Source organism: Oxyura jamaicensis, chromosome 4 (genome assembly GCF_011077185.1).
Source record: "Oxyura jamaicensis isolate SHBP4307 breed ruddy duck chromosome 4, BPBGC_Ojam_1.0, whole genome shotgun sequence".
Classification (NCBI taxonomy): domain Eukaryota; kingdom Metazoa; phylum Chordata; class Aves; order Anseriformes; family Anatidae; genus Oxyura; species Oxyura jamaicensis.
Genome location: NC_048896.1, coordinates 68,901,757 through 68,926,730, shown reverse-complemented (window position 1 = coordinate 68,926,730; position 24,974 = coordinate 68,901,757). Strand labels below are relative to the sequence as shown.

At 44.7% G+C, this 24,974-nt stretch overlaps 2 protein-coding genes and 1 long non-coding RNA gene across 4 annotated transcripts in view; 1 reads left to right on the top strand and 2 right to left on the bottom strand.

Annotated features, from left to right (window-relative positions):
• Positions 1-6,638, bottom strand: part of LOC118165612 — a 22,601-nt gene extending 15,963 nt beyond the window's left edge. Inside the window, exon 1 of the long non-coding RNA XR_004750135.1 lies at positions 5,634-6,638. This is a non-coding gene — a long non-coding RNA (uncharacterized LOC118165612). The remainder of the gene's footprint in view (positions 1-5,633) is intronic.
• Positions 6,639-7,073: 435 nt separating this feature from the next.
• RASL11B (RAS like family 11 member B) lies at positions 7,074-18,207 on the top strand. Of its 2 annotated transcripts, none has more exons than XM_035323766.1 (5): positions 7,074-7,303; positions 7,385-7,441; positions 7,997-8,073; positions 8,893-9,362; positions 9,393-10,503. In XM_035323766.1, the coding sequence occupies exons 1-4, from the start codon at positions 7,180-7,182 to the stop codon at positions 9,358-9,360; spliced, it is 726 nt and encodes a 241-aa protein (XP_035179657.1). In that variant the 5' UTR covers positions 7,074-7,179; the 3' UTR covers positions 9,361-9,362; positions 9,393-10,503. The 2 variants fall into 2 exon arrangements, 1 of the variants encoding a protein (XP_035179657.1); XR_004750132.1 differs by adding an exon at positions 18,187-18,207 and having other exon boundaries at positions 7,075-7,303; positions 8,893-9,489.
• SCFD2 (sec1 family domain containing 2) overlaps positions 12,010-24,974 on the bottom strand; it is a 193,194-nt gene continuing 180,229 nt past the window's right edge. The window contains exons 7-9 of the mRNA XM_035323755.1: positions 23,416-23,550; positions 17,705-17,824; positions 12,010-13,643 (exon numbers count right to left, since the gene is read on the bottom strand). Coding sequence (XP_035179646.1) covers positions 13,551-13,643; positions 17,705-17,824; positions 23,416-23,550 — 348 coding nt within the window. The 3' untranslated portion in view covers positions 12,010-13,550. The remainder of the gene's footprint in view (positions 13,644-17,704; positions 17,825-23,415; positions 23,551-24,974) is intronic.

The window sequence follows — 24,974 nt, the reverse complement described above, 5'->3', positions numbered from 1 at the left end:
AACACTGACATTATTTTTCAGCAGTTGATTGTATTTGGAATTGCTCTTGAACCTGACTTAGCACACAGTCTTCGACATGGTCTTAGCAAGTTTTTCTTTTATGCCAAGAACAATGCTGCTGATTCCTAGTATTCACTTCAGCAATCTGAAATATCTTGAGTTACAAGTCAGTTTTGATCAGAATTATTTCTCAAATAAACAAAATCTTTTTGTCTGTTCTCCAAAATCTCAGCATACCCTTCCCCCAGACTTTCTGGTTGCTGTTTGTGGTTGGCTGGTTAGTTAGCAGCTCTGTAGCAGTGTGACTCTCAGAACTAGATTGGAAGTTTCTCTGCCATCATCCTGCTGACTTGGTCCATCATATCTGGGGTCTCTTTTGTACGGTGTAGTTTCAACCTGGCTTGACTTACAAGTGATTTCTAGGCAGCTGGTTAAAACTCCCGTGGTGTGTCAGTGCACTGGGCTTTGTGGCACAGCCCATCCTGTATGCCTACGTTCACAGCTCCCAGCTCACCTCTTCCCTCTCCTGTGCTCTATTGGTTTTTAAATATACTAGAAGCTGAAAAATCAGTGGTTCTCTGTTAGGATTTTTCTTTTTAATTTGGTGGAGATTTCTCTAATTTGTTCACTGTAAAAGCCAAAACCATGGCTAATGGATTGGCATACTATGGGAAAGTTAAGTTGAAGTTCAGGCACAGAAACCCATCTCCAGGATATTTTGGGCAAACGAATGCACTTCTTTTCAAAGTCCCTGGGTATTTTGGGGAGCAAAGAAAAGCTGGGAAACAAAGTGATCTGGCATAGCACACAAAACAAGTGAAACCGCTTTCCTTCTGCCTGGAATCTGTGCTTGTCTTCCTATTAACAGGGTGGTATTAAGCCCTAAACCGTGCAGTTGAGTCCACTGCAGTGGCCGTGTCACCTTTGGGTCTGCAAGCAGAGCAATTACCCCAAAGCCCGCTGGCCAGAGAGGCCCTACCAGGGGTAAGGAGAGGAGGAGAGCTGGCCGGTGTGTGGGACGAGGGCCCCATTTCCTTCCTAGCCTCGGGAGCCATTCCAGCCATACCATGCTGTAGCGCTGCAGGTAGCGCAGGGCAAATAACCCTGGGCTCTGAGCAGGAAAGCAAATATAAAAATGACCATGAAAATTGCACAGCCGGTTACAACTGGCTCCAGCCAGGAGCTGAAGTCCTACCCTGAAATACTTAAATCCCATTTGGACGGCCCAGATTTACATTCCAGATGAAGCATTAATGGCTTTCACACAATATCCTCAGCAGAGATGCCCCAGCATACCAACCTCTGTGCTTTTGGTGGTTGGAATTTGTAATTCCTCCAGGAGCTGCATTCTTCTGAGTGTTACTTCTATTTTGGGACTGACTGCTTTATTTAGAAAAAAAAGCCCTGCTCTTGTCAAACCGTAGAGACTACATGAGTCATCTATACAATAACACTAAATTACCCTTCACTGTTATGGTGCCGTTCATCATAATCACAAAGGGATTTATAGAAAACAAACATAGCTGACAGAATCTGCTCTTAAGCTTCCTGTGTTTAATCCTCATGCATGTTTAGCCATCCTGGCAGTGCATTGTTGAAAAATGGATTGTTATTAAAATGCTGGGTGTTGCAGTAGCTCCAAAGTCTCTTTCTCTCTCTTTTTTTTTTTTTTTTTTTTTTTCCTAATAAAAATGAATGCCATTTCTTTGACGTTTGGCTGCCTATCTGCAGTCAACCGCCTGCGTGATAACTGTCTGGATGCTAATGACTATTCTGAAACTTTGATGGATAAAAATGATTTAAGGCTGCCTCATAGGCAGCAGTTCTTGCTCATTCCACTACCTTAAAACACATCTCTCACAAAGCATCACTCATGTGCTCTGGCTTCAGGTGAAAGAGATTATGGAAATTTAGGATACAGAGCACTTAGGTGTCTCAAGATGAGGTGGCAACTGTCAGGGTTTTAAGTGGTACATATGACTTATGCAGCCTAGTCCCCTTAAAGCTTGAGCTTCCCTCTCCTAACTTTGCTATACACCACGACAAGCCTATGAAGGAGTTAGTAATTACTTTACATGTTGCGCCACAGGCTGATGAACCGAGGATTTAAAAGAGATGCTGAATAACAACCAGATCTTCAAGTGCATCTAGGTGCTCCGTTCCCACGGGCAAATAGAAGGCAGGCTGCCAGTACGACAGGAGACAGTGCAACGGTACGACGGTGTGCAATTAAGGCTGTAACAAAATGCATGTGCATGTGGGAGGATGAGTTAAGGTTGCCCAGGCAATCTTATTTCCGGCATCTCCTATATTTTCTGCCTTTGACTTTGCAACCTACACATTCACTCCTCTTAAATCTGCTTTAGACTGTAGGCATGACTCGAAGATACATCCTCTTGCTAAAGCCATCGTATCAGAAAGCTTTCGGCATCTTTCCAGATGATTTCCTACATTCTTCTGCAGAAGGAGGTCAGCCCAGTCCATGTCCCATGTTCGGGGCTGGTCGCTGCCAGCCTGAAGGTAACAACTGAGATCTGGAGAAGTGGCTGCTGGAGTGCTGCCTTCCCTCTCCGTAGCTTTAGGGATGTGACTTCTGCAGGATGAGTCCACCAAGCTAAAGGATGGGCTTGCAGGTGGTGTAAGCAAAAAGCTCTGCATTTGCTGAGCAGCTGAGAGGAGCTGAGCCCCTGCGCTCCTCGGCCAGCGTAAGCATCCCTCTGCATTCTCCTGGTGCAGCAGGACTTAACGGGACCTTTCCTAGTGTAACCCAGGCGTTTTGCCCCTTGACAAATTACAAGACACAAGAGGAGATGTAGAGAGGTCAACTTACTGCCACAGGTTTTTAGATGGCTTAATATAGACCTCAAGGCATTCCTAAAATGGCCAACAAAAATTCCGCTGAGCATTCTTGTATATATTTTTGAATGAAGCATCAGGGCTTGTATTAATTCAAGAGATTCCGTCAGCAGGGCTTTTTTGCTCCCTTTTTGGATCAAACCAGCACTCTGTGTGCAGATCGGCTGCTCGTACTGTGGGGGCACAAACCAGCACACGCGAAGAAAATAATACTGGCAGCAGATGGGCAGCCCCAAATGGAGAAGAAAACCCTTAGCCTTTCAGCTCCTGGATGAGGGTTTGGGAACGTTACATAAGGAGGAAATGAGGAAAAAAGAAATGCAAGCTCAAGAGAAGATAAAATCTGATTAAAATGCAGACTAATATAATTGCAGAACATTAGTCAGGCTTTATTGTGGAAAGAGAAAAATGTCTGCTCTGGTGCTGCTATAGAAACGGCGTGGGGTATGTGGGTAGGTGAGGGTGCACGGCGGGCGTCCCTCCCTTCCCCCACTTTCCCTGCCCTGGAATGAAGATCCTATCTCCCTCTTGGCCAGATGATCTTTCCCAGTGCAGCGAGAAGTCGTTTTCCTGTTTATGCAGTTTCTTTTAATATCTCTGCTCCCTCCCTCTTTTGTTCTGCTCATGGAAGGTGATGTGATAGAGTGCTGTGCCTGTGCAGTGGGTAAGCCCTGTTCTTCTGGGCTTTCCACAGGGGTTCGTCGACTTTACTTTGCATTTTGTGAGCCTGGAACACATGCACTGGGCCATGCCTGGGGATATTTCTTGTATTTGCTCCTATAAAACCAAAGAATCCATGCATCTTTGGAAAGCAAATACTTATCTGGAACAAGCAGCCATGTGTTTCGGAACATTTTGTCCAGGCCACTTGTTTCTTTAAAGATCTGTTAGAATTTTATTACCAATTAGATAACGAAGTAAGTTTCTTCATGTCTTTCTGAAAAGTGTGACCTGCACGTAAACTTACTCACTGAACAGCAGCATAAAACAATTTATAGAAACGCGTCCCTAACTTGTGGAAGTGTGCATTCACTCCAGCGCTGACCTGTCACCATCAGGCTAAGACCTTGCCTCTGACAGCAGTCACTTTGCATAGCTTCGAGGAAGACATAAGAATTAAACTGCATTAAAGTTCAAGAATTAAACTGTAGTAATTAATTACATTTAATAAGAATTGAACTGAATTTAAAAGACTGATGGATGAAGTGTGTCCCTGCTGTACTAGGTCCCCAGTACTAAAGAGACTGGTTCAAAAGTTGAGGAAAGTAATTTACTGCTGCTTACGAATCTTTTGCTAGCATAAAATATTGTAAAACTGCATTTTCTCATAATCTATAGATATACTTCTTGGTATATTGCTAATCTTATTTTTATCCCAGTACCTTTCTATAACAATTAATTCAGAGCTCAATTACATATTTTACTAAAATATGCTTTGTATCACAGCTTTTCCAGAAGTTTTGCCTCTCAGCCTCGCTGACTTGTTTTGCTTTTTGTTGTTCTGAGACAGAGGGGGAAGATCCCATTCTCTGCTTACTTTGGCACTTTCAGCTTGTCTCTAATTAATCATCTCCTTCATAAAATGGAGCATAGTGTTGACATGCTCATAGTTTATCGAGGCGTCATCTCATTTTCAACACCCTTTCTGATTTCCCCTTCTACCATACCTCATTATGCATGACACCACTGCTGCACACATGGTTATGTGTAGGCCCAAATATTTATTTATGGAGTGACATTAAAGTGTTCTCTGTAGGCCCCTGGAAGGGACCCCTCAACCATCCAATCTCGTCGCCATCGCAGTCAACCACATTTTATAATCCCTTCCTTAAACTCTGTCCCCATTTAAAAGAGATTCGGTTTGATTTTGCTCTTGCCTCTCTTGTTAGAGGGGTGGTGCAGTGTTTCACTACTCTGACTGCAGACATGAGTTTCCACTCACTTGTTCTCATGCTGACGTTGGCCCTTGGTCTTAAGAAGGCTTTCCCGGGTCCTCCTTCCCCAGGCCCCACTTTCCTTGTCTTGCAGAACTGAATGCACTTGAGACTGGGTGACAAAATCACACCTCGTATTTCAGATATTTTCTGAAAGAACTTATTTGGCATAACTGGGTTTATATTTGCCTGTTTACATGGCTCCTACTCATCTTGTGATTAACTAGTCTATCTCTTCCAAGTGCTGACCTCATAGCTGATGGAAGAAATTTTTGTGATTCACCTCTGCAAGCTATGAATGTTACCAAATTTAATTATATTTTTATTAATCTAGTTCTAAGAGGCATCCAATTTCTCCAACGTATGATCCCCACCATTGTTTGAACTGACGATGACCCCCAGCTCTGCCCATGGTAGGCTTCATTAGCACATTCATGTTCTGGAGGACACCATTATAATGAAAATACGGAGGAAGACAGAGGTCTTGATGAATCCCACGGAGCGGTTTTCCTCCAGTCTGCCACTTCCCATACAAAACACCCCTCTGTCATTGTTTCCCGATCCCACATTCTTCTGTTTAAAGAAGTAGACTTCCTGTCTGGACACTATCAGGTATTATTGAACCCAAATGGAATAGATCTACCACGTTTCCTTTCTTCAAAGAAAAGGGAAGCAAAGTTGTATCATGGAAAGTTATTGTCCTGAAGCAGCATTTCATGTAATCCCACGTTTCATTTTATCCCGTTTATTCCTTATCTTTCAGTATTCTTTCCTTCCCACTGCATGGCAACCCTGTTTCTTTTTCCTGGGTTGAAATAACTGCTTCGATCTGTCATTGCTTACCTTCTGTATTTCCCCAACTTGAAGACAAAACTTTCTTAGGTGAGCGATCTTCCTCCCATCTACCTGTAGGCTTTCCAGTGACCGTAATTACCAAGCTGTCAAGAGATCTTCTGTGAAACCCTTCTCCTTTGCATAAGGTACAACACCTACATCATTTCTGCTGCTCTGGCATAAAGAAGTCCAGTGTTTCCTTTATATGCAGGTCTCTGAGTCCTTCAGTCCTTTTGATTTTATCTAATGACTTTTTCTCTGACTCTTTTCCCGTTTGATTTAGAATGCCTTTTTTTAGACCTATTTTTTTACCCATCCATTTATTTCAAACTGCATCTCTTTGAAATCTATCAAGCATTTTTATTTTTTCTATGACCTTGGCGGCCTTGCTGCTAGTTACAAATGTGAAACACCATCATCTCTTCTTGTTCTGGTGGTTGGCAAGGAGATCCATCCCTCTACTGCATCCAGCCCAAGCTGCTATTCATAGTGTCTGCTCGCACATTTATATCTGTGAAAGCAGCTACCGAGGGAGCAGCAATTTGCTTCATTATATTTGAGATATCTTTTCCCATATGCAAATGTAACTCTGCAGCGCATAGAAAGCTCTGCATGAATGCCTGTTTGCTGCGAAGGTGACTGTCTCTGGCCAATGCCACCAGCAGAGTCCCAGTTACACCCCGACCCTCTTGTAACACTTTCCCTGCTGTGGTTTTGAGCCAAGCAGGTTGGGTCTCTTCCTTCTTTTTGCAAAATCAGCGCTGTTATCTGGTGACCTTTACTATGAGGCCTATCTTTCCTGAATACAGTGAATTTGTCGTCCCTCTGGGCAGGCTTTGCTTCACACGTGGGCAGGTTTTATTCCTCCATGTTGTTGCTCTGGATCCTCTCTAAGGCCAGTAACTATTTCAGGTGGTCAACCACTCCCTGCTTCCAGGCTGGCACCACCCCGTTTCCCACCCACCTCTCACGTATATTTTTCCTTCTTCACTATCATCTTCTGTCATTTCTCTAACCACTTCCATACACGTGCTTTAATTGCTTTTTTCCCCCACTATTTCTGTGCCTTGCAACTGCGCTAGGACAGAGCTCTCTCCCAGCTGAAGGTCTCCTTGGAGGCCTCAGCTTCCCCTCCTGTCCGAGCAGCTGCCCCAGCCGGTGTCTGCCAGCTCCTGCCGGGGTGGTATTTCACCCTCCGTGGCAGCGGGCTTCACACACCCTGACGGGAGAAAACCCGAAAGGAGCCTGAGACGTCGCCATTTTATGTCAGCCTGGGAGGACGGCGAGGCCGAGCCCCTCAGAAAGGCCGGTCGGCCTGCAGCGGCGGGCACCCCCGGCGCCTTCCTCCCCGGCCTCCCTCCTCCCAGCGAGGGGCGTGCCCCGGCGAAGGGGGACGGACCCATGGGGGCCGGCGGTTCCCTGTGAGTGGCCGCCGGCAGCGGGGGGCCGGGGCCGGGCTGGGGCGGGGCCGGCGTGGGCCGGGAAAAGCGGGGCCGGCGGCGGGGCGCGGGGCTGCGCTGCGCGGGGACTGCGCGGGGACTGCGCGGGGTGCGCGATGCGCCTGACGCAGGGCATGTGCACCATCGCCGAGTGCGCCGCGCCCGGCGGGGACGGCCCCGCCGCACGGCCTCGCCTCGTCAAGATCGCCGTGGTGGGGGGCAGCGGCGTGGGCAAGACAGGTGAGGGGGAAAGGGGAGGAGGAGGAGGAAGGGGAGGAAGGAAGGGGAGCGCGGCTAACGCCTGTCTGTGCCTGCCCGCAGCGCTCGTGGTGCGGTTCCTGACGCGGCGCTTCATCGGGGACTACGAGAGGAACGCAGGTGGGTGCCCCGCCGCCGGGTTCTGGTGTCGAAGTGTGGTGCTGAGGTGCTGCTTTAGCCCTTCTGCTCGGTGCCGGGTTCGCGGGGGGGATGCTGGGCTTGTGGCAGTGTGCTGTGGGAGCGGGGGAAATCACCTGGATGCACAAATAAGCCGCCCACCAAACCTGCCCAGCTGGGAGGCTGTAAGTGTTCCTCAGGGGAAGTCTCAGAAGGGCAGCAGTGCTGCGAGCACACAGCTTTCTGCGAGCCTTTACCTGTAGGGAGTTAAGGCAGCCCATGAGGGGTGACTAAGTGGCACGTCGCGCAAGGCTACATGCCACGCTTCAGAATGAGGACGGGTTAAATCCCAGGCTGCTAGGAATGCCATAAATAATCATGAACCCCAGGCTCCTAGTAACATAATTACAATGGAGGGGGGGAAAAGAAGTCCTGATGTTGGTCCCTGACTTCGTAAATAGGGCTCCATCCCTCCTGGTGTGACTAACGGGCAGCAAAAGCAGCACTTGCCCGTTGTGTTTGTGAGTGTGTCTGTGAACCTGTTGGTGTTCTTGCCAGGTAACCTCTACAGCAGGCACATCCAGATAGATGGGGAGATGCTGGCGATTCAAGTGCAGGACACCCCAGGAGTTCAGGTGAGTTAGGCACAGCCGTGCGGGTCACCAGAGCAGCTCAGTCTGTGCGCATCCCTCTGTGTGCAGCATCTTCTTCTGGTCTTCCTGGAAAATACTTTGCTGTCCATGTCAGTGTGGGAGGGAGAGCTGGCAAATTGGCTTTTAACCGGCCAAGCCAGATGTGTTGATGCCTGTAGCGTACTGGTAGCAAAAAACAGCTCGCTGCTTTGGTGAATCATTTGTACATCGGAGGCCCATTACCTTGGGATGGCTTAAGTGTCTCGTTCCTGTGTATTAGGAACATTAGACGGAAAAGTTATGGTACATATGTAGAAGAAAGTCATGACTACTGCCCAATGATATTCATAAATTTGTATGATAGAAAGTTAAGTCAGTTGTACTGGGGCTGTGCTCATTAGGATGTTACAAGTTGAAGTTTTGAATGTATAGACCTGAGTAATGCTGGATTCTTGCCTTTCTGAACTGGGCAACACTCCAGGTCTAAATGCTTCCAGCTCATATCTTTGCTTCCCCAGACTTACTGTCTAGCCAGTTAATTTCCCATTCTGTGGAACTACAAAGTCCTTCTCTGCATGCAGAACTACTCAGGTCAATTTTCCATTTGAGTGTAGCAAACTCCAGTGTTAAATTCCAGCTTTTTGCAGCTGAATCAACATAAGTATTTATTCGCCACGCTCAGATGAAGTGTGTACTTACAATGTGAAATGCAGATATGTGTGTCTGAAACTGTAAAATGCTGTTTAGCTTTACAGACTCTTAAAGACAGGTTCCTTCAGTCTTTTGCTACTTCAACTAATTTGAGACCACTCATTTTTTCAGATCCATGAGCACAGTCTGGATTGTAATGAGCAGTTGAACCGATGCATTCGCTGGGCAGATGCCTTGGTGATTGTCTTCTCCATCACAGATTATAAGAGCTATGAACTACTCAGTCACCTTTACCATCATGTTCGACAGCTGCACCCAGGAAACACTGTCCCTGTTGTAATCGTAGCAAACAAAGCTGATCTCCTGCATGTTAAAGAGGTGGAGCCTCAGCATGGACTTCAGCTGGCCAACATGCTGGGCTGTACTTTCTATGAAGTATCTGTCAGTGAAAACTACAACGATGTCTTCAATGCCTTCCATGTCCTCTGCAGAGAAGTCAGCAAGCAGCAAACCACCAGCACCCCTGAGAGAAGGAGAACGTCTCTTATTCCACGGCCAAAATCGCCCAACATGCAGGATCTGAAGAGAAGGTTTAAGCAAGCTCTGTCTGCCAAAGTGAGGACTGTCACTTCTGTGTGACAGCAGAGCCAAGTGGAGGCGTTGGTCTCCCCAGCGCTGCTCCCAAGTTTGAGACCTGGGGTGTTGAACACTGGCATGTCTAGGGTCCAAGGCATTGTGAGAGAAGGATAGGTCAGGTGGCATTCTGCAAGGCGTTGCTGAAATGAACAGTGGCAGGTTGGAAAAGAGTAACGACTGAAAAAAAAAATCCAATAAACCCTCTTCCAATGGTTCTAGGATGTGACTCGTAGAACAAGTATTTTCATTTGGAAACGGAACTCTCCGGCATATGAAATAAGCTTTCAGCTTGCCTTTTCTCCAATGGGACAGATCTGGCTTAATGTTTGTGCAGAGACAACCTTTTAGCTGTAACTCTCAACTTGTACTTGAGCAGGGCAACACCCTGAACTGCAGTTCACTGTTCAGAAGTAACCACTTGAGTCTTACTGTGTTTTCACTTGGATGAAGGACAGCATGATGTATCTGTTTAATTTTATTGCACAGTAGATCTGTTTATTTCCCTTGTATTTCAAAACAAGCGAGCATAAAACTGTTCTGTAAAAATAAGTGTAAAATAAGTAGACATGACTAGGTATCAAGACTGTAAACAATGGTCCTTTCTATTTTTACTGGTTATGTTATTGCTGACAACTTGACCAGATTTTGTATGCAAAACCATTGTGCACAGGGTGTAAACATACTGAACTACCAGTAGCTTGTGGGTTTTTTACTGTCCAGAAAAATACTGTCCAGACTAAATGATCCGACACAGAGCTTTTAAGGAATGAGCCTGGAGTTGGAGTGATAGTCCACTATAGCTACCAGTGTCAGACACTTCTCTGTCTGGTGTATGTGAGGCAGAGAAAGAACCCGGCTGTGATTTGGCTCCATGTGAAACACAGCTGGCCTGAGGCGATGAAGCTGGTAGTTTGCTCAGAGCTGAGCCAGTCCCTGTTCATCCTTAAACACATGTGGCTGACTTTTTTTCCTTATGTTGAGCCAATGGAGTTCACAGGCTAAAGGCCTTACACACATGCACTTTAAAAAGCCAGTTGTGCTTTTGTTTAAACTGTAACTTATTTATTTTGTGTACAGTTGCTCCTCATAGGGTGGGGACTTCTTATTCTTACTGCCTGTTTCAACATTAAATTTTTGACTTGCATGTTTTCTTGTGTGTTCTTCCTGTGTGTGAAAAACAATTAATAGTAGTCAGTGAAGTGTTGAAGTATGGTAATTGTTTTCTCAGGGTAGTTAACATAAGTTGCAGAAACTGTAAGGCCTTTGCTGCCTACACTGTTGCTTTATTAGCCTAATCTGCAGGGGGGAAGCTCTCCCAACTGTTTTACAACTTCCTTTTACGAAATTCTTTTAGAAGAACTGAAAAAAGGTGGAGACCTTTCAAATTAAAATCGTATCCTTCATATCCCCTTGTGAAAAAAAAACTCCAGTGAGACAATAATGATGCGAGGTAGGCCAGCATCTGGCAAAGCAGTGTTTTAAGGGACTTCCAATTTCTTTAAAAAAAACAACACATAACAGCATTGTATAGAGGTTAGTATGACAATGAAGAATTTAATCAAATTACTACAAGCCTTCAACTTTTTTTATGTTTAAAGTGGTTGTACTGTGAGCCCTCCTGGAGCAGCATGTTTGTGCTGTGACTGGTGTGGCTGCCACACTGGTTCCCCCATGGCTAGCACACAGCTGTAATAATTGGTGTAAGAAAACACTGGTGAGGACCTGCTGGTGATGAGCTTTTTGACATGAGCTGCCACCCTCAAGTAACCTAAGACTCGAATTGCAAACACAAGAGCTTGCCCAGTCGGTCCGAGCTTATAAACAAATACTGTTTTGCTTATTCCTCTAGGAGATCTGTGTGCCAAGGGTGCCTGTGTGTTTTCTCTGCCCCATAACTGATGAGTACAGCTCAGTGTCACATGCAGAGGGCTTAGGCACTCCTTGCAGTGGGCCTGCACCTGCCCAAGCGAAATCACTTCTGTGCTGGTCCCACTCACGTGTGGCTGGTAGGAGACCACTCATCACCCTGGCCTTTTCCCCAGCATGTGCTGTCTGTAGCTACCACTGCTGTTTTCTACAAATAAGGAGCTAATTATCACATAGGAGCCACTGAAAAGACCCCACTCCAGAGGTCTAGAAGAAGAGCAGGCTTTTGGTGACCATCTGCTTTCAGCTCTTCAGTTACTGAGTACGAGATGGTGGCTGGGTCCCAGCACCCATCGCCACGGCTGTGGCTCCACTGGCTGAGAAGAACCCTCCAAAGGGAAAACCATTCACTGCCTCAGCCAGAGGAGCTGCTTGACCCATAGGACGTGCAAGAGCACCAGAGTCTGCTTAAATGCAGCCCCCCATTACCTGATGGAGCATTTCCTCTGATGGCCAAGTCAGAGACCTGAAAGCATCTCGTGAAAGACAAGCAAGGGAGAGAAGACCACAAATGCCAGCCTCCGTTATCTCAGGAAAGCAGCAGCAGCTCAGAGGTGTGAGTGCCTGAACTCGCCAGAGTGTGGAAGCCCCTTCAGGATACCTCCAAAGGCAGGTTTTGGTTCTTGGGGGCAATCAAACAGTACAGAAAAAAAAGTAGTTGCATGAATATGCAGTCCTGGCATGCATAGCCTTGTGTCCTAGGAGCGAAAGAGATGAGGAATGAGCTTATGCACTGTAAGAGCATTGCTTTATTGATTACATAATTTACAAAACATCTGTCTTCTAAGATTAAATGGTATAGAGGGAAAGAGAAAAGAAACAGAGACAGGCTGTTTGCTTTTGAGTTGCTCTGCTCAAAATATGTCTTGAGCTTTTAACATTGCAACTGCACAATATTTCTAATTTTTAATAGCACAAAGTTTCATTCTATAGCCATTCTTATAAATCTCTTTCATAGAGGCACCATTGTCCATGCTTTATAATTGGTCCTTTCTTTCCTTCTAGTCACTCAGAAGTGAATTTAAATCAAAATGCAGCCTTTTCTGAAGATCATTATAAACATTTTAGAGAACTTAAGCTAGCTACTGAACAAAGGTTAAAAAGCTACTTCCTATTTAATCTACTCTTTTGGCATCAGAAAGAATGCGATGTTAGAGTGAAGTTCACATAGGATTTCACATTCTCATTCTTAGTGCAAGCTGTAGCCCTCGCGTCCCTCAGATGAACCAAGAGGATGTGGCTTCGTAGCTCCACCATTTTGTGTCGCAATTTGGAAGTCCTTGTGGTATACACAATCACCATCTCTATTGGCTGATGCTTTTTTAATCCTAGTTTGTATCAAATTTTTGTGAAGAAAAATTACATAACTGAATTTGATAGCAGCTCTTCCATGATCATAAATGAAAAATAAAAGCTGTTCTCTAATCACGCCGTTCAGAAATCCAGCTCAAGAATCTGTCACTGTGGCCTCCTGAAAATGGGAAAATGGGAACACACTTCTTTTTTCCTTCTAAATCAATGTGAGAGGAAGATTCTTCCAGGGTTAACATCAACCCGTCACAGCCCATATGTCCTCCTGTGTTAAACTACAGAGCAGCGTGCCATCGGAACCAGTCTTTTCTCCTGGGACTGTGGGTGGGTAAACTAGAGCAGGAAATGGGAATGTGCGAGGGAAGCAGCAGTGTCACTCAGCCCTCCGTTCTGCTGCTCTCCTGCTCAGTTTCCACCAGTTCAGCTGGGAGAGCATCACCCGAACGGGAGCTGCTCTGCTGGCTGAACTGGGGCTGTGCTCCATGGCCTCTGGACGAAATAAGAGCAGGGGCTGTTCATGCTGTGTAAGGCACACATCTTTTGCAAGGCAGCATGACAGAGAGGTGGATTTCCTGGCCTTTTCCTCCCTCAGCAGCACTTGCCACCAGAGGCAACCCCCACAAAACTATCAGGATTACTTGCAGGGAAAAGTACTGCTCAGGGAGCACACATTCAGCCCCACCTGGTCCTCAGCTGCTCCTTTCCTAGGGAATTACTACAAGCAATCATCCTCGCCTGGGCAGAGTGGTGGGGGATGATTCAGCACCACACCGTGTGATCCTTAAGGAGTGGGGAGTTACTCACTGGACAAATTGACTATTTTTAAGAGCCCCCTGGAGCTGCCCAGGTTCCCTTGCAGCCAGGTACTGCATCAGGGGCCGTGTCGTTTTTTGGAGGGCTATTGGGAACAGTGACAGACCAGGGAATCACTCATCTTCTCCACAAATCCTCCCCCGTCAGATATCGGTGTCAGGCTGGGGATGGTCTGTGGTGAACAACAGCTCGACAGCATCGAGTGGTGTCAGGAGTGCCGTGGAGAGGACAAGTACCTGAAAGGAGGGTGAAAAGAAACAAGAAGTCAGAATTAAGGGGACTGATCGCAGCACTAATGAGATGTGGGCATGAACTGCTGGCTTTATGCAGCACGAGGCCCGCTGTGTGTTCCTGGTGTTTACTGACAGGGCAATGCAGCTTGCCCAATGAAGCCGTCTGCTAATAACTGCAGTTAAATCACTTACGGAGCATAATGACTGGTGGCATTGTACTCTTAATGAATGTGTGCTTTGAGTCATTTCTACCCGCAGCCTGCCCAGCGATTTGTTGTGACTGCCACTGTGCTTACTGCGAGGCACCAGACGACTACCGAAGTGCTGCTGGCCTACTGGGGGAGCTACAGTCTGTGATCAGAAACGTCCCTGCGGGCAAGGCACACGCTCTTCTGAACCAACGCTCACCCTCGGACGCTGTTGGGATGCTATTGCTTTTGTTTGGTCGAGTTACTAATCCGAGATGGGTCTGATGAGTGAAACTGTCACTCACTACAACACATGTTGGTAGGTGCGCGCCCTATCTATTTCTCCTGAGTGAAAACCAATATGCAGGTGCCTAGCGTGAAGGCTTCTCTGCAGGGCAGAGCTATCAAGCACGGAGGGAGCATGTATGCTCTAGGAATTAACTCAGGGTCAAAGGACACAGCTCTTAGCCCCAGATTCAATGGCATTTGCAGGATCAGGACTAATGGCTAGTGGGCAGGGACGTGGGATCAGGTTTATCTTACTAGCTCACTTGAAAATGGATTTGCTTCTTCAGTGCAAATCCAAGGAGAGGAAGCACAGGCATCACCAACCTTGACTGTGTGCATGCCTGTCTCCTGCAGTAGTTATCAAATCATTTGTGCTCTTCTTCATACAGCCCAAATGTGTTGTCTATACAGCGTAACACAGCAGGGGATTTGAAAGAAAGAATTGGAACACACGTACAGTTTAGAATTCGGTAGTACAATGTTTCAACTTCTTGTTTTTCTTTCTTTCATCTTTTCACTTCAAATGATGAAAGGAATCTGGAGTTAGATTACTACAGATCCCATCTGCACTGATGATAGACTCCCCCTCACTTCTCCCCTTCCCTTATCCTCCCACACAACCTGCAGCAAACTGACACTGATTATCTCCTCTTACAATGGCTGAAAAGCTGTCTCTGTAATTTGTGGGTGCCAAAGGCTGACGCCGTCTTGCTTGTTTTGTGCACACATCAGAGTGTAGCATGCTGTGTGCTCATCTTGTTATGTTATAAATTCTGAAAAACACAAGGGGACACATTACCTAAGTTTTTGTGTGTCTACAAGCCAAACATCAACAATAGCCATGGCCAGATACAATTTCCTCCTGAGGTCCCAATTGCCCAGATACGAAATTTTTGTGTCTTCTCCAGGCAGGTCTCTTCAGGACAGTGTGTTTCCTTTGCAGACCTCCTTGTTCAATACAATGTGCCTGTCCTTGATGTTTATGTGAAGGGATACCCTGATGCCAACAGCCAAGGTGCAGGAGCCAGGAAATCATGGCCTGACCCCCTGCCCTGTGATGGGCAGCTCCCATAAGCAGAGGGGAGGCTGCAGCTAACATCTGGTGGTGAATCTCCATGGATTTATTTGTCTGCGTGCCTCTGCCACAAGTATACATGCTTGTGCATGTTCCGAGGAAGGAGGGTAAAACATCATGTTATTTCCCCTTTTTCACTCTCTTGATTGAAGGGGGGAAAAAGGTAATCTTTTCCTTTTAGAGTAGGATACTTCTCAGTAGGTTAGGGAGGCTATTCAGGACCATCCACAGACAAATGATGCATAGAGAGTGCTATTTTCTTTTGTGCTTCTTCATGAGAAATAAATTTGTCATTCATATTCAGATGCAGAACAGTTCTCTGGATGGAAACGTGTCTCCTACTCCACATTTAAATGTCATTTGCCTCAACTCCGAAGAACTGCTGAAGTAACCAGTGCATCCTGCCAGTTTTTCTGTTACTTTACTCAGTTCTTTATTTTTGCACCCACACGTCTCTCCATTTCTCCCAGAGCCAATAATTAGTATAAATGTCAGTGCTTTGTCTGAATGGAACAGACTTGTGAGGCCAATGCTCCCCCCTTGCCCTGATGTCTGAGGCTGATTGCCTGAATGCCACAAAAAAGCTCTGTTAAATGCTGGCTTGAGTTAGACAAATGCCTGGCTTTTTGAAAAGAGAATAATCCCAAACAGGTGGCAGACATTCACAGCTGTAGTGCAGAAATCCAGGTAAATCCAACAAACTCATAAACTTTTCTATACGAGAGACTTCCACAACTGTTTCTTTTCTTCTTTTTCTTCCTCCTCCTGGCTGTCCCCTGAAGTCCTTTCACCTCTAGCACAGCTCATTTGGAGAAAGCGATGCAGTAAAAGCCTGAAATTCTTTAGGAATCTGCCTCATAGAGTGACCTGTCACCAGGGTTAAGCCAAAGCAAAGCAATGCCAGATCCCATGTCACCATTGTCAAGCCTCAATTCCGTCCAGCAAGCTCCTCAAAAGTCTTGCTGCATAGTTCTCCACCAGCTTGTTAACCCTGCACTGATCTTTCAGGGTATATTAATGCATTTAGGGTGTGGATTAACTTGTCCATCAGTGTGTCACAATTCAATCCCCGTTCAAGGGAGAAAATAATTTTATTCACTCTTTTGAGGAGATTAGCAATAGGCTAAATGGGAGGAAATATGTTATCAGATGAAAAAACGTCATGAAAAATGGTACTCAGTCTTACAAAATACTGGTTGAGACTGCCTCGCAAAGACAGCTGAAACATGGAAAGCACATGTCAAACCCAGGGTCTGTGCAGCCTTTGGTTCGCTAATCTCTCACTAATCAAAGTTTTGTTCCATAGGAATTGCATACAAGATGTTTACAAGCCATCTTGGAAACTAGACTGGTGTTTACGATGCAGCTGGATATGCAGCACTCCTTGCATCCCTCTGCAGTTTTTGGATTACTCTGTGTATCTGCACTGCTCAGCAGATACTGACTGCTCTTTTACACATTTCTCCCCAATTAACAGTGATTTTTAACATCTTAGGCATTGCTGGAACCCATCCATCCTCCTCCCCTCCCCTCCACTCCCCTCCCTACTCCATTGATATGACAGAGTGGGAAAGGCAAAGACCAGACATATATAGATGCTATTGAAGCTTCACCACAGGAGCCATCCTCCCTCCAGGTGTCCAGCAGCACATCCAAGAGCAGCAGCCACATAGGGCTTTCTCCACATCACCTGCTTCAGGCCACCCAATGCATCCAGCGTAGGTGCTACTCAAGGCAGTCAAAGTCTTGTGAAGGTTCAAAGGCACAGTTGGACAATTCTGCCCTAACTCCTGCGCTAAAGTATTTTATTTTTCTCATTCTGATAGATGAACTCAGCTATAACTTCAGTCCTGTCAAACCACATTTTGATTTGTAGGCCCTTAGATCCAGCACCTTTTCACTTTCAGCCTCCATTCACAACCCCTTTCTGACTCTGAGATGGTTTATAAAGACAGCCCTAGCTGCTCCTTGGTGTAGCTGAGTGGTGGTATGTCCAACACTCAGAGGTACCCGACTCCGACCACTACTGCTCTATCCAGGCTAATTTATCTTGCTCCTCTGCAATGCTAATTAACTTGTCTGGAGGATCACCACTAACAAGCCGTTAGATGGTAAGCAGGCCCTTGGCAAGCTCCTTTTGAGCATCCCTGCACTGTGCCCCTAGACATGCTGCCAGAGAGCCTGTAGCCTTTCATACAGCAAATGTTTCTGTTTATGAAGAATTACAATATATGCATCTTTGGAGACATGAAAAAGCTCCTTCAGAAGATTGCCAGTGTGTTTGGAAGTCTCCAGCCTGAGTTTAAACTTCCAATGGCGACTTTAACATGCACAAAAACAGATCCCTGGACCTTGAACACTTGTTACTTACAGATGTTTCACTGCAAAATCCTAATGCCATTCCCATCCCTGTGGCTGTGGCTTGGTCTAGGTGGTACCAGTGCTATTACCAACATTATCTCATGAATTTCCTTAATCTTTGTTCAGATAGGAACACTTTGAGCTGTTTCTACCTGGGTACCAGGTTTGCGTGTGGCTACCAGATCCTTCACCATTTTGACCTCAGAGACTGTCACTCCACCAACCATAAAGATGATCAGGAGAGGATGATCCCCAGGGTGAGGGCGATTCACCTGTAAAATGAAAGAAAGCATTATTTGTAATTGCTCGGTCCTCCTCAGCATTGATCAGGCTCTTAGAACTGCCGGATGAAGACTAACGAGGAAGTTCAGAAAGAAATATTCATGGAATGCTGGTTTCCATAGCAGCTGAATGGGAAATCAATGGGAACGATGACGTTAAAAAACAATGAACCATTTCCACGGATATGAGTCTTACACTGAAATCTAGAGGAGTTTCTCATGAGGCCTGAGGGCTTCTCCCTCCACCCCTTCTTCATTTCTTTCCTTCCTTTCCCAGTGTGGGAGGAGAGTATTTGCATAGGAGCACAGTCTGCATACAGATACAAGGCTTTAAGGAATTGGGGATAAATTACTACCTGGTAGAAGCAAGGAGTCCAGCCTGATTGCACCGGAATCCCTGCCTTACGTCAGTAATGGAAAGAATCATGAATAATGTGTTTTCACCAGTCCAGTGAATAATCCTTTACAATTCATCCAAGGAAAATAAGTCATGTTCATTATAGCATAAAATCAGTTTCTAGCTTGTTTCACTTCAAAGTTTTCATTACTTCTATGACTGGGTTGTAACTCATTTAAAGAAACTTTGGCTTAAAGTTATAAAAAAAATACTTGTTTCATTTCTTCGTAATTATCATTAAAATGGCACAAACATTCATTTCAGCTGTTAAGACTTCATAAAGCCAAATTTTAATTTTAAATGTGAATGTGTTGCTTTACATCAGTTGCCTCTCAACCACTTCTAAAAGTTTGACTACTTTGCCGTTCCCTAGCACTCTCTTTCCTGAATAAACACACGACCCTGACAGAGCCTTGCTCCGCTCCTTGCTAAGCCTCTGGATGGGATGTCAACAGACCCTGGGCAACTGCTCTTGTTACAACACCACGTGCCTTTGAGTATGCAACACTCAAAATGTTTGGTTCTGAAAAGTGACAGTGAGAACAGTTTAATTTGCTCTTTTTTAGACTCTCTGCCCCCTCCCCTTCCAAACGCGTAGGTTTTCAGCAGCATTCATTGACGGAATGGAAGTGGCAATCAGCCCTGCTGGGGCAGAGTGCAGCGCCTTTGCTTTCACCACCGTGGCAGCTACCTTTGATCCCTCTGGCTCCAGCTCCTCGGGGAATAGCTCTTCTGAGCCTTATTGTGGCTGCCCTATAGTTTCTGGGCACTTTTCTGTCCTGCAGCTCTGTCAGGCTTCCTGACTGGAAACCTTCAGAGGAGACTTTTTCCTTTGAAGGAAGCATGGGGGGATCGTACACTCTCTCTCTCCGGGCTAGCTGGCCTTTGATGACACTGTGCTCCCTGCTAAATGCTGCTCCCTGGGCAGGGAGCTCTTGAACTCCTCGGGAGTTTGAAACCAGTCCAAAAAAACTTGAGATAGATGTATCGGTGAGCTGACTATCTGTGTACTGGGTGTTTATTCTCTTAATTGCACCCACTTGCCAGCCATCTTCATTCAACCGATGTCACAGATGGCATATAGACTGAAATTCAGCAAGGTGTCCTGCAATTCTTGTGCTATATTGAGCAATTGTCCATTTACACCAACAGACCAGTTAAATCAATACACCAGACCTTACGAGGATTCTTTAATTACTTTCCCATGAGATTACTACTATCTGCATATAACATAGTGTCAATCTCAAGCAAAAAGAAGTCCACTCTTATTACAGATACCATGAGGAGTTTAAATAAGACCTAAGTATCTACTTAGAAAACAGGTCAGGTAGAACTGTTACTTGCTAAAATATTAGAGTATTTCATGCCCTAATTGCTGTAAGCAGTGACACACGGCTAAAGAAGTAACTGCTCACAAAGACAGTGAAGATAGAAGTTGACAAAACAAAATGCTCTGCTATGGCACTTCAAGGTGAGACACGAATTACTAGCTTTATTCTAGCTCTATTCCTTTTCATGGATCTTTGTTCTTAACATTGTTGCCAGAGCAAACTCCTCCCCTCCATTTCATGAAGATCCTGAAAAATCCAAGACTTACGTGAAGAGCTTGAACTTCAGGAGCTTGCTATTAAACAAAGCCTCTCTTTCTTAGTAACTTCCCTGGTGACAACAAACTTGTCATAAGCAAACATGTATAATGCTGGACACACTGAAAGGACACCCAGCATAAGTACATTAATGAGAAAACACAAGCTTTCATGGCAATCCTAAGAGAGAATGTCTTGACAAATCATTTCCTTCAGTCAAAATAAACCGAGATCCAAACACATGGTGCCTATATAAAACTTATTATTTTTCAGAAGACCGAAGTTCAAACCACAAATTCCAGAAATGCATATTAAAAATACTATTAGGCATGCAAACTCCAAATTAAATTAAAACTGCAGTGAAAAGGGTTTTGGAATCTGTAATTTTGTTATGCTATGCACAAGTGTTTTGAAGGAGGACAATACTTTGGGTACAAAATACTTGGCTGTGTTAAGAATGTAAGTTTCTGCCAAGATTTTTTTGTTTGATAATACAGCCACCCAAGGCTCTCTTTTGAAGGAACTGGCTCTGTGCAGCTAAACACAACTCACTTCTGTGATACAGAAGAAGAGCTGGAATGGACTGCAACAAAAGCAACACGCACCTTCTGCAGTCCTTCTAAAGCTAGTTTATTCCTGGACATTTCTGAGGCCTCTGAATGTCATTTACTGTAAAATCTGAATTTTGCAAAAATCCCCAAGTGAAATTCACTTCCAGTTCAAAATGCCATGCATTAAAAAAAATGGTACCATTATCTCAGGCAATGAGAACGACTAAGTAAGAAAAGAGCAAAACCCTGAAAGCCTCTACCTGTGATGAGGACGTACCAAGAGATACACTCAAAACTTGGTCAACTGCTGATGCCACGCTGCTGGCTTTGCTCTCCCACACTCTGTAATCCCCATGGGAGAAGGTTTGTAAAACCTTTTACACATCATTGAGCAGGCAGGTCAGGAGGAAAGGTCTGCTGGTATAAGGGCTGCTTGCGTTACTGGCACAGCAGAGAAGAGGCCAGTGCATTGCCTGTCGGAACAACCCCATTACATCGAAGCAAAGGAGCCCAAAGGAAGAATGCTTACCAAGGCATCTTTATTTGAGTTGGTGTTTATATTCAGGCATTGAGGAAGAAATATAAATGTAAGGAAGCTCATTAAATAATTACAGTGCTGATGGTGCAGTAAGTGGAGTAGTTCCTCTTGTGTCAGAAATACAGGCTGGTCAGAAACTCATTCGTGTAGTAATCAAGCACTTGTCAACAAGCCAAACTACTAACTAAATGAACTAGCACAGACGCATTTGTGAGGTAAGTGATGATGTCCATGAAATATTCATCCAACATGAGGTTCACTTGGTCATCTGTTATATATTCCTTACAACAGGGAAATTTTCTTACTAGCAGAGAGATGCAGGTACCAGAGGTACTATGTATTGCTGAAAGACTCTAAAAGTAAACAGAAATGTCTAAACTGGCACAATAAAAACAAGTTATAAGCACAGGAAGACCAGCAGGAAACACTCATATGAATCATAAAGACTGAGGAACTTGTAATCTGGCAAATGAGACTGTGAAGAGAGAGAGGGGAAAAGATGGAGGATGCCTGAACTTCGAGCTCAAATCTGTTGCGGTGGATGCCTGCCTGGGTCATGAGACCATTGGTACAAAGCCCTTGTTCTGGCAGATACAGACAGATGCACATCACAACGGCACCCAGTATTTGTACTGTGTTACCAGAAAGAGAGGGGAAGAGAGCTGGAGTTGTCAGCTTATCTACCTCTCAATCTGTACAGAAAAGTCAACCTTTTCCTGCAGAAAAATCATTTTAAGATTATACCTGCCCCCCCAACCACTTGCTAAATTTTCAGGAATATATGTTGCGTTTTTTTCATGTACTCTGCTCTGGCTTGTGGGAAGCTCTCTGCAAACCTCCACAAGGCTTCCTCCTCCTCCTCTTCCTCTTCTGACATCATGCAGTTAACAGAAATAGAGACGCTGGCGGTCATGCTGATTGATCCTCTCCCACTGTTTCCCTGTACTCCCCCACCTGTTCGGATTTCGGTTAATCCTCGCCTTCTGCAAGCTCTGCTCTTTTCATCTATGTTAGTGAAGCAACCAATGGTCCAGCAGGGAGCTCTGTGATTAGGACCTAAATCTAGCCAACTAGTCAAAGCTGTCAATATCTCCATATAAATATTTAGATATATGTAGACTTTACAGAGTTTGCTTTTTTCTTTCTTTCTCTCTTTCTCTCTTTCTTTCTTCTTTCTTTCTCTTTCTTTCTTTCTTTCTTTCTTTCTTTCTTTCTTTCTTTCTTTCTTTCTTTCTTTCTTTCTTTCTTTCTTTTTCTTTCTTTCTTTCTGTAAAAAAGGACAAGCTATGTTCTTGCTTAAAAAAATACAATTGTGAGAGTTACTGGTAAATAAACCCAATCATTTAAAAAATCACTGGTGTGTGCACCAGCTTGTTTAGTCTATTTGATGGAGGAACATCTGTTTCTTCTCCTATTTTTGGAGCAGCAGCATGATTTTTTTCAATACTGATACATGAATAGAAACAACACTGGGTCACTATTTCTATAGCTATCCTCTTTTGTCTCAGGGCTTTATCATAAACTCTGAAGAGCTGAGAATTTCCATTTAATAACCCTGCTAAGTAAACTTTGAAAATCCTTTTCAGCAGTAGCCACAGGTTTCTGAAAACAGGCACTGTATTTAGACCTATCTGATCTTGTCTTCAAGGCTAGCTTGCCTTGTAATAACAGAAAAATTACATTACCTTGATAATGGGTTCTAGAATAGTACCATCACAAAAATAAAAATTACTTTTGTCACCTGTCTTTAGATGCATGAAAGGCCAAGCAGGCATTTACATAATAGGAAAATGTTTTCTTGTTTTTCTTTTCAATTATAGAATCACAGTACAACTGAGGTTGGAAACACTTTTTGCAGCTCATCTAGTCCAACTCCTTGCCCAAAGTAGGGCAAACTTCAACATTATATCATGTTGCTCAGGGCTTTGTACAGCCAACCAAGCTCTGAAAATCATGAAGATGGAGAATCCACAGCCTTTCTGGACTTTCTGACTTACCAGCCTTCCTCTCTCCCCACTGCAAGCTGAACCTTGTCAAGTTACAGAACAAGTACGGAATATGGAGCTCCTCGGACAGTCTTCTTCCCCTGTGAGACCTGACTGTTTATTCTTACTATTGTCCATAAAAGTCCTTGATGAGATGCCTTGTGGAATGCCTTTTGGTAATCCACAGAGGTTACATAAACTGTCACTGGCTTACCAGTTTGCTTGCAGATGTCTCTGAGGAGCTCCAAAAGCTATGTGAGGTTGGGCATCCCGTTGTTGAAGCCCCATTGACTCCTCCCAGACATATCATCCTTATTTAGGTGTCTAGTATCACCCTTATTTACGTGTCCAGTCTGCTCCATTCTTCAGGCAGTGACACCCATTTATTCTGTACCTGCATGTGGTACCTCAAGCTATTCCCTGCCCCTTTGTAAGGACTTAGAACAAAAACAAACACGTAAAATCAGCTATGGCCAAATGATGCTTGGGAAAATCGTACAGATGAGCTCGGGAAGCCTTATTTACCTTCATGAACATGCTGAATCCAGTTTTAAGGAGATCAGTGAGGCCTGATGACATATGCTCAATATCAACAGGATCAGGTCGATCAGGATTACAGATCTCTTCCACCACCTGTTTCAGCAGTGGTTTGTAAGAAGCCTGTGCAAAAAAGAACAACACACTGTGAGTAAAGCTGTTTAGACTTGGTGCAACTTCTAAACCTTTTATTTCCATTAAAGGAATCAGAAATACTTATTCTAGAAAGGAAATCACTGACAGACACATAAAAAATAGAGAAGCAGCAATGGTTTTTGTGACATTGACAACAAATGGTGTGCAGCAGCATAGTACCGAACTGAAAAGACAGGAAGACAGCCCCACATTTTCTCTGCCCTATGTGTATCAGATGAGTAAGGGGAGGCAAGGAGTAAGGTGGGCTTATGGTTTCTCTGAGTGTTTTTTGGGGTAGTACAAGAGGAGACATCAACAGTGATGGCACTATTGCCTATCACACACCCAGCAGGTCTCACTTTCTTTGCAATGACTTTACAAACACATTAACAGGGATGTTCAGGAAGGGTTGCTCACTGACAACTCCTGCCTCCCCACAGGTGTCATGTCATCATGGAACAGGGCTGTGAAGAGGCCAACCCATCTGTTTGTCCCTCATGGAAGTGCAGAACTAAGAAGTCCTACTAGTCCTTCAGCTTCTACAGCCAGCTCACTCTACCTAATACCTGCACCTGTCAAAAGTCTCAAGAATAGGCCAAACAACCCCACCAATATCAGAGATGTTAATGACCAGGAAGGGTGGTGTATGTAAAGGTACAGATGATCTGCATCCTGGAAGACACTTAAGGGCTTTTTAGCCCTTAAAAAAGGAAAACATAGCAAAGGGCCTGGCAGCCTTCTGGGGGGAGTCTGTATTCTGACAACACACCAATGAAGTAAGAAAAAATATATTTAAGGAGGAGAGAAGAGGGTGATCACATCAAAAGGATGATCTCTAGGAGAGTTGAGAGGTGTAGGGAGAGAATTTATTAAGTCATCTGCGTCAAGCAAAATGGCATTCAATATTAATGGGTGATGACACCCCAAATATCCACATACCACTCCACAGACATATCCTTCACCATCTGGAAAAACTGGAGGTCAGTTACCCATCCTATGTGGAGATGCACATTGAAAGGAGTGGGGTTTTCAGAGCCACCCAAACATTTACCCAGCAAGTGAGCTAGGACTGACCAAACTGAGCACTGACCATGCAGTGTTTCTGAGGGTCCACAAACCCATGCTTAATATGGATTAGTAGTTCAGAAATTTCAGCATTCCTTTACCAAGGTCTGCACCATTCTGACACCTTGAAAAGCTTTCTAAGGTAAGAATTTTAGGGACTTGGAAAAGATACTCTTTAATGAAAATTCAACCTTACTCAGTTTGCAGATGGAGTTTTGTTTTGCTGCTTTTATAACCTTGCCAAAGCTGCAACGAAACCACAATGGTTTCAGGAAGCAAAACAGCCTCAGAAAATTAGCAGCTTTCAAATTAGTATGTTCGTTTTCCTTTGGGACTAGTCCAGGTAT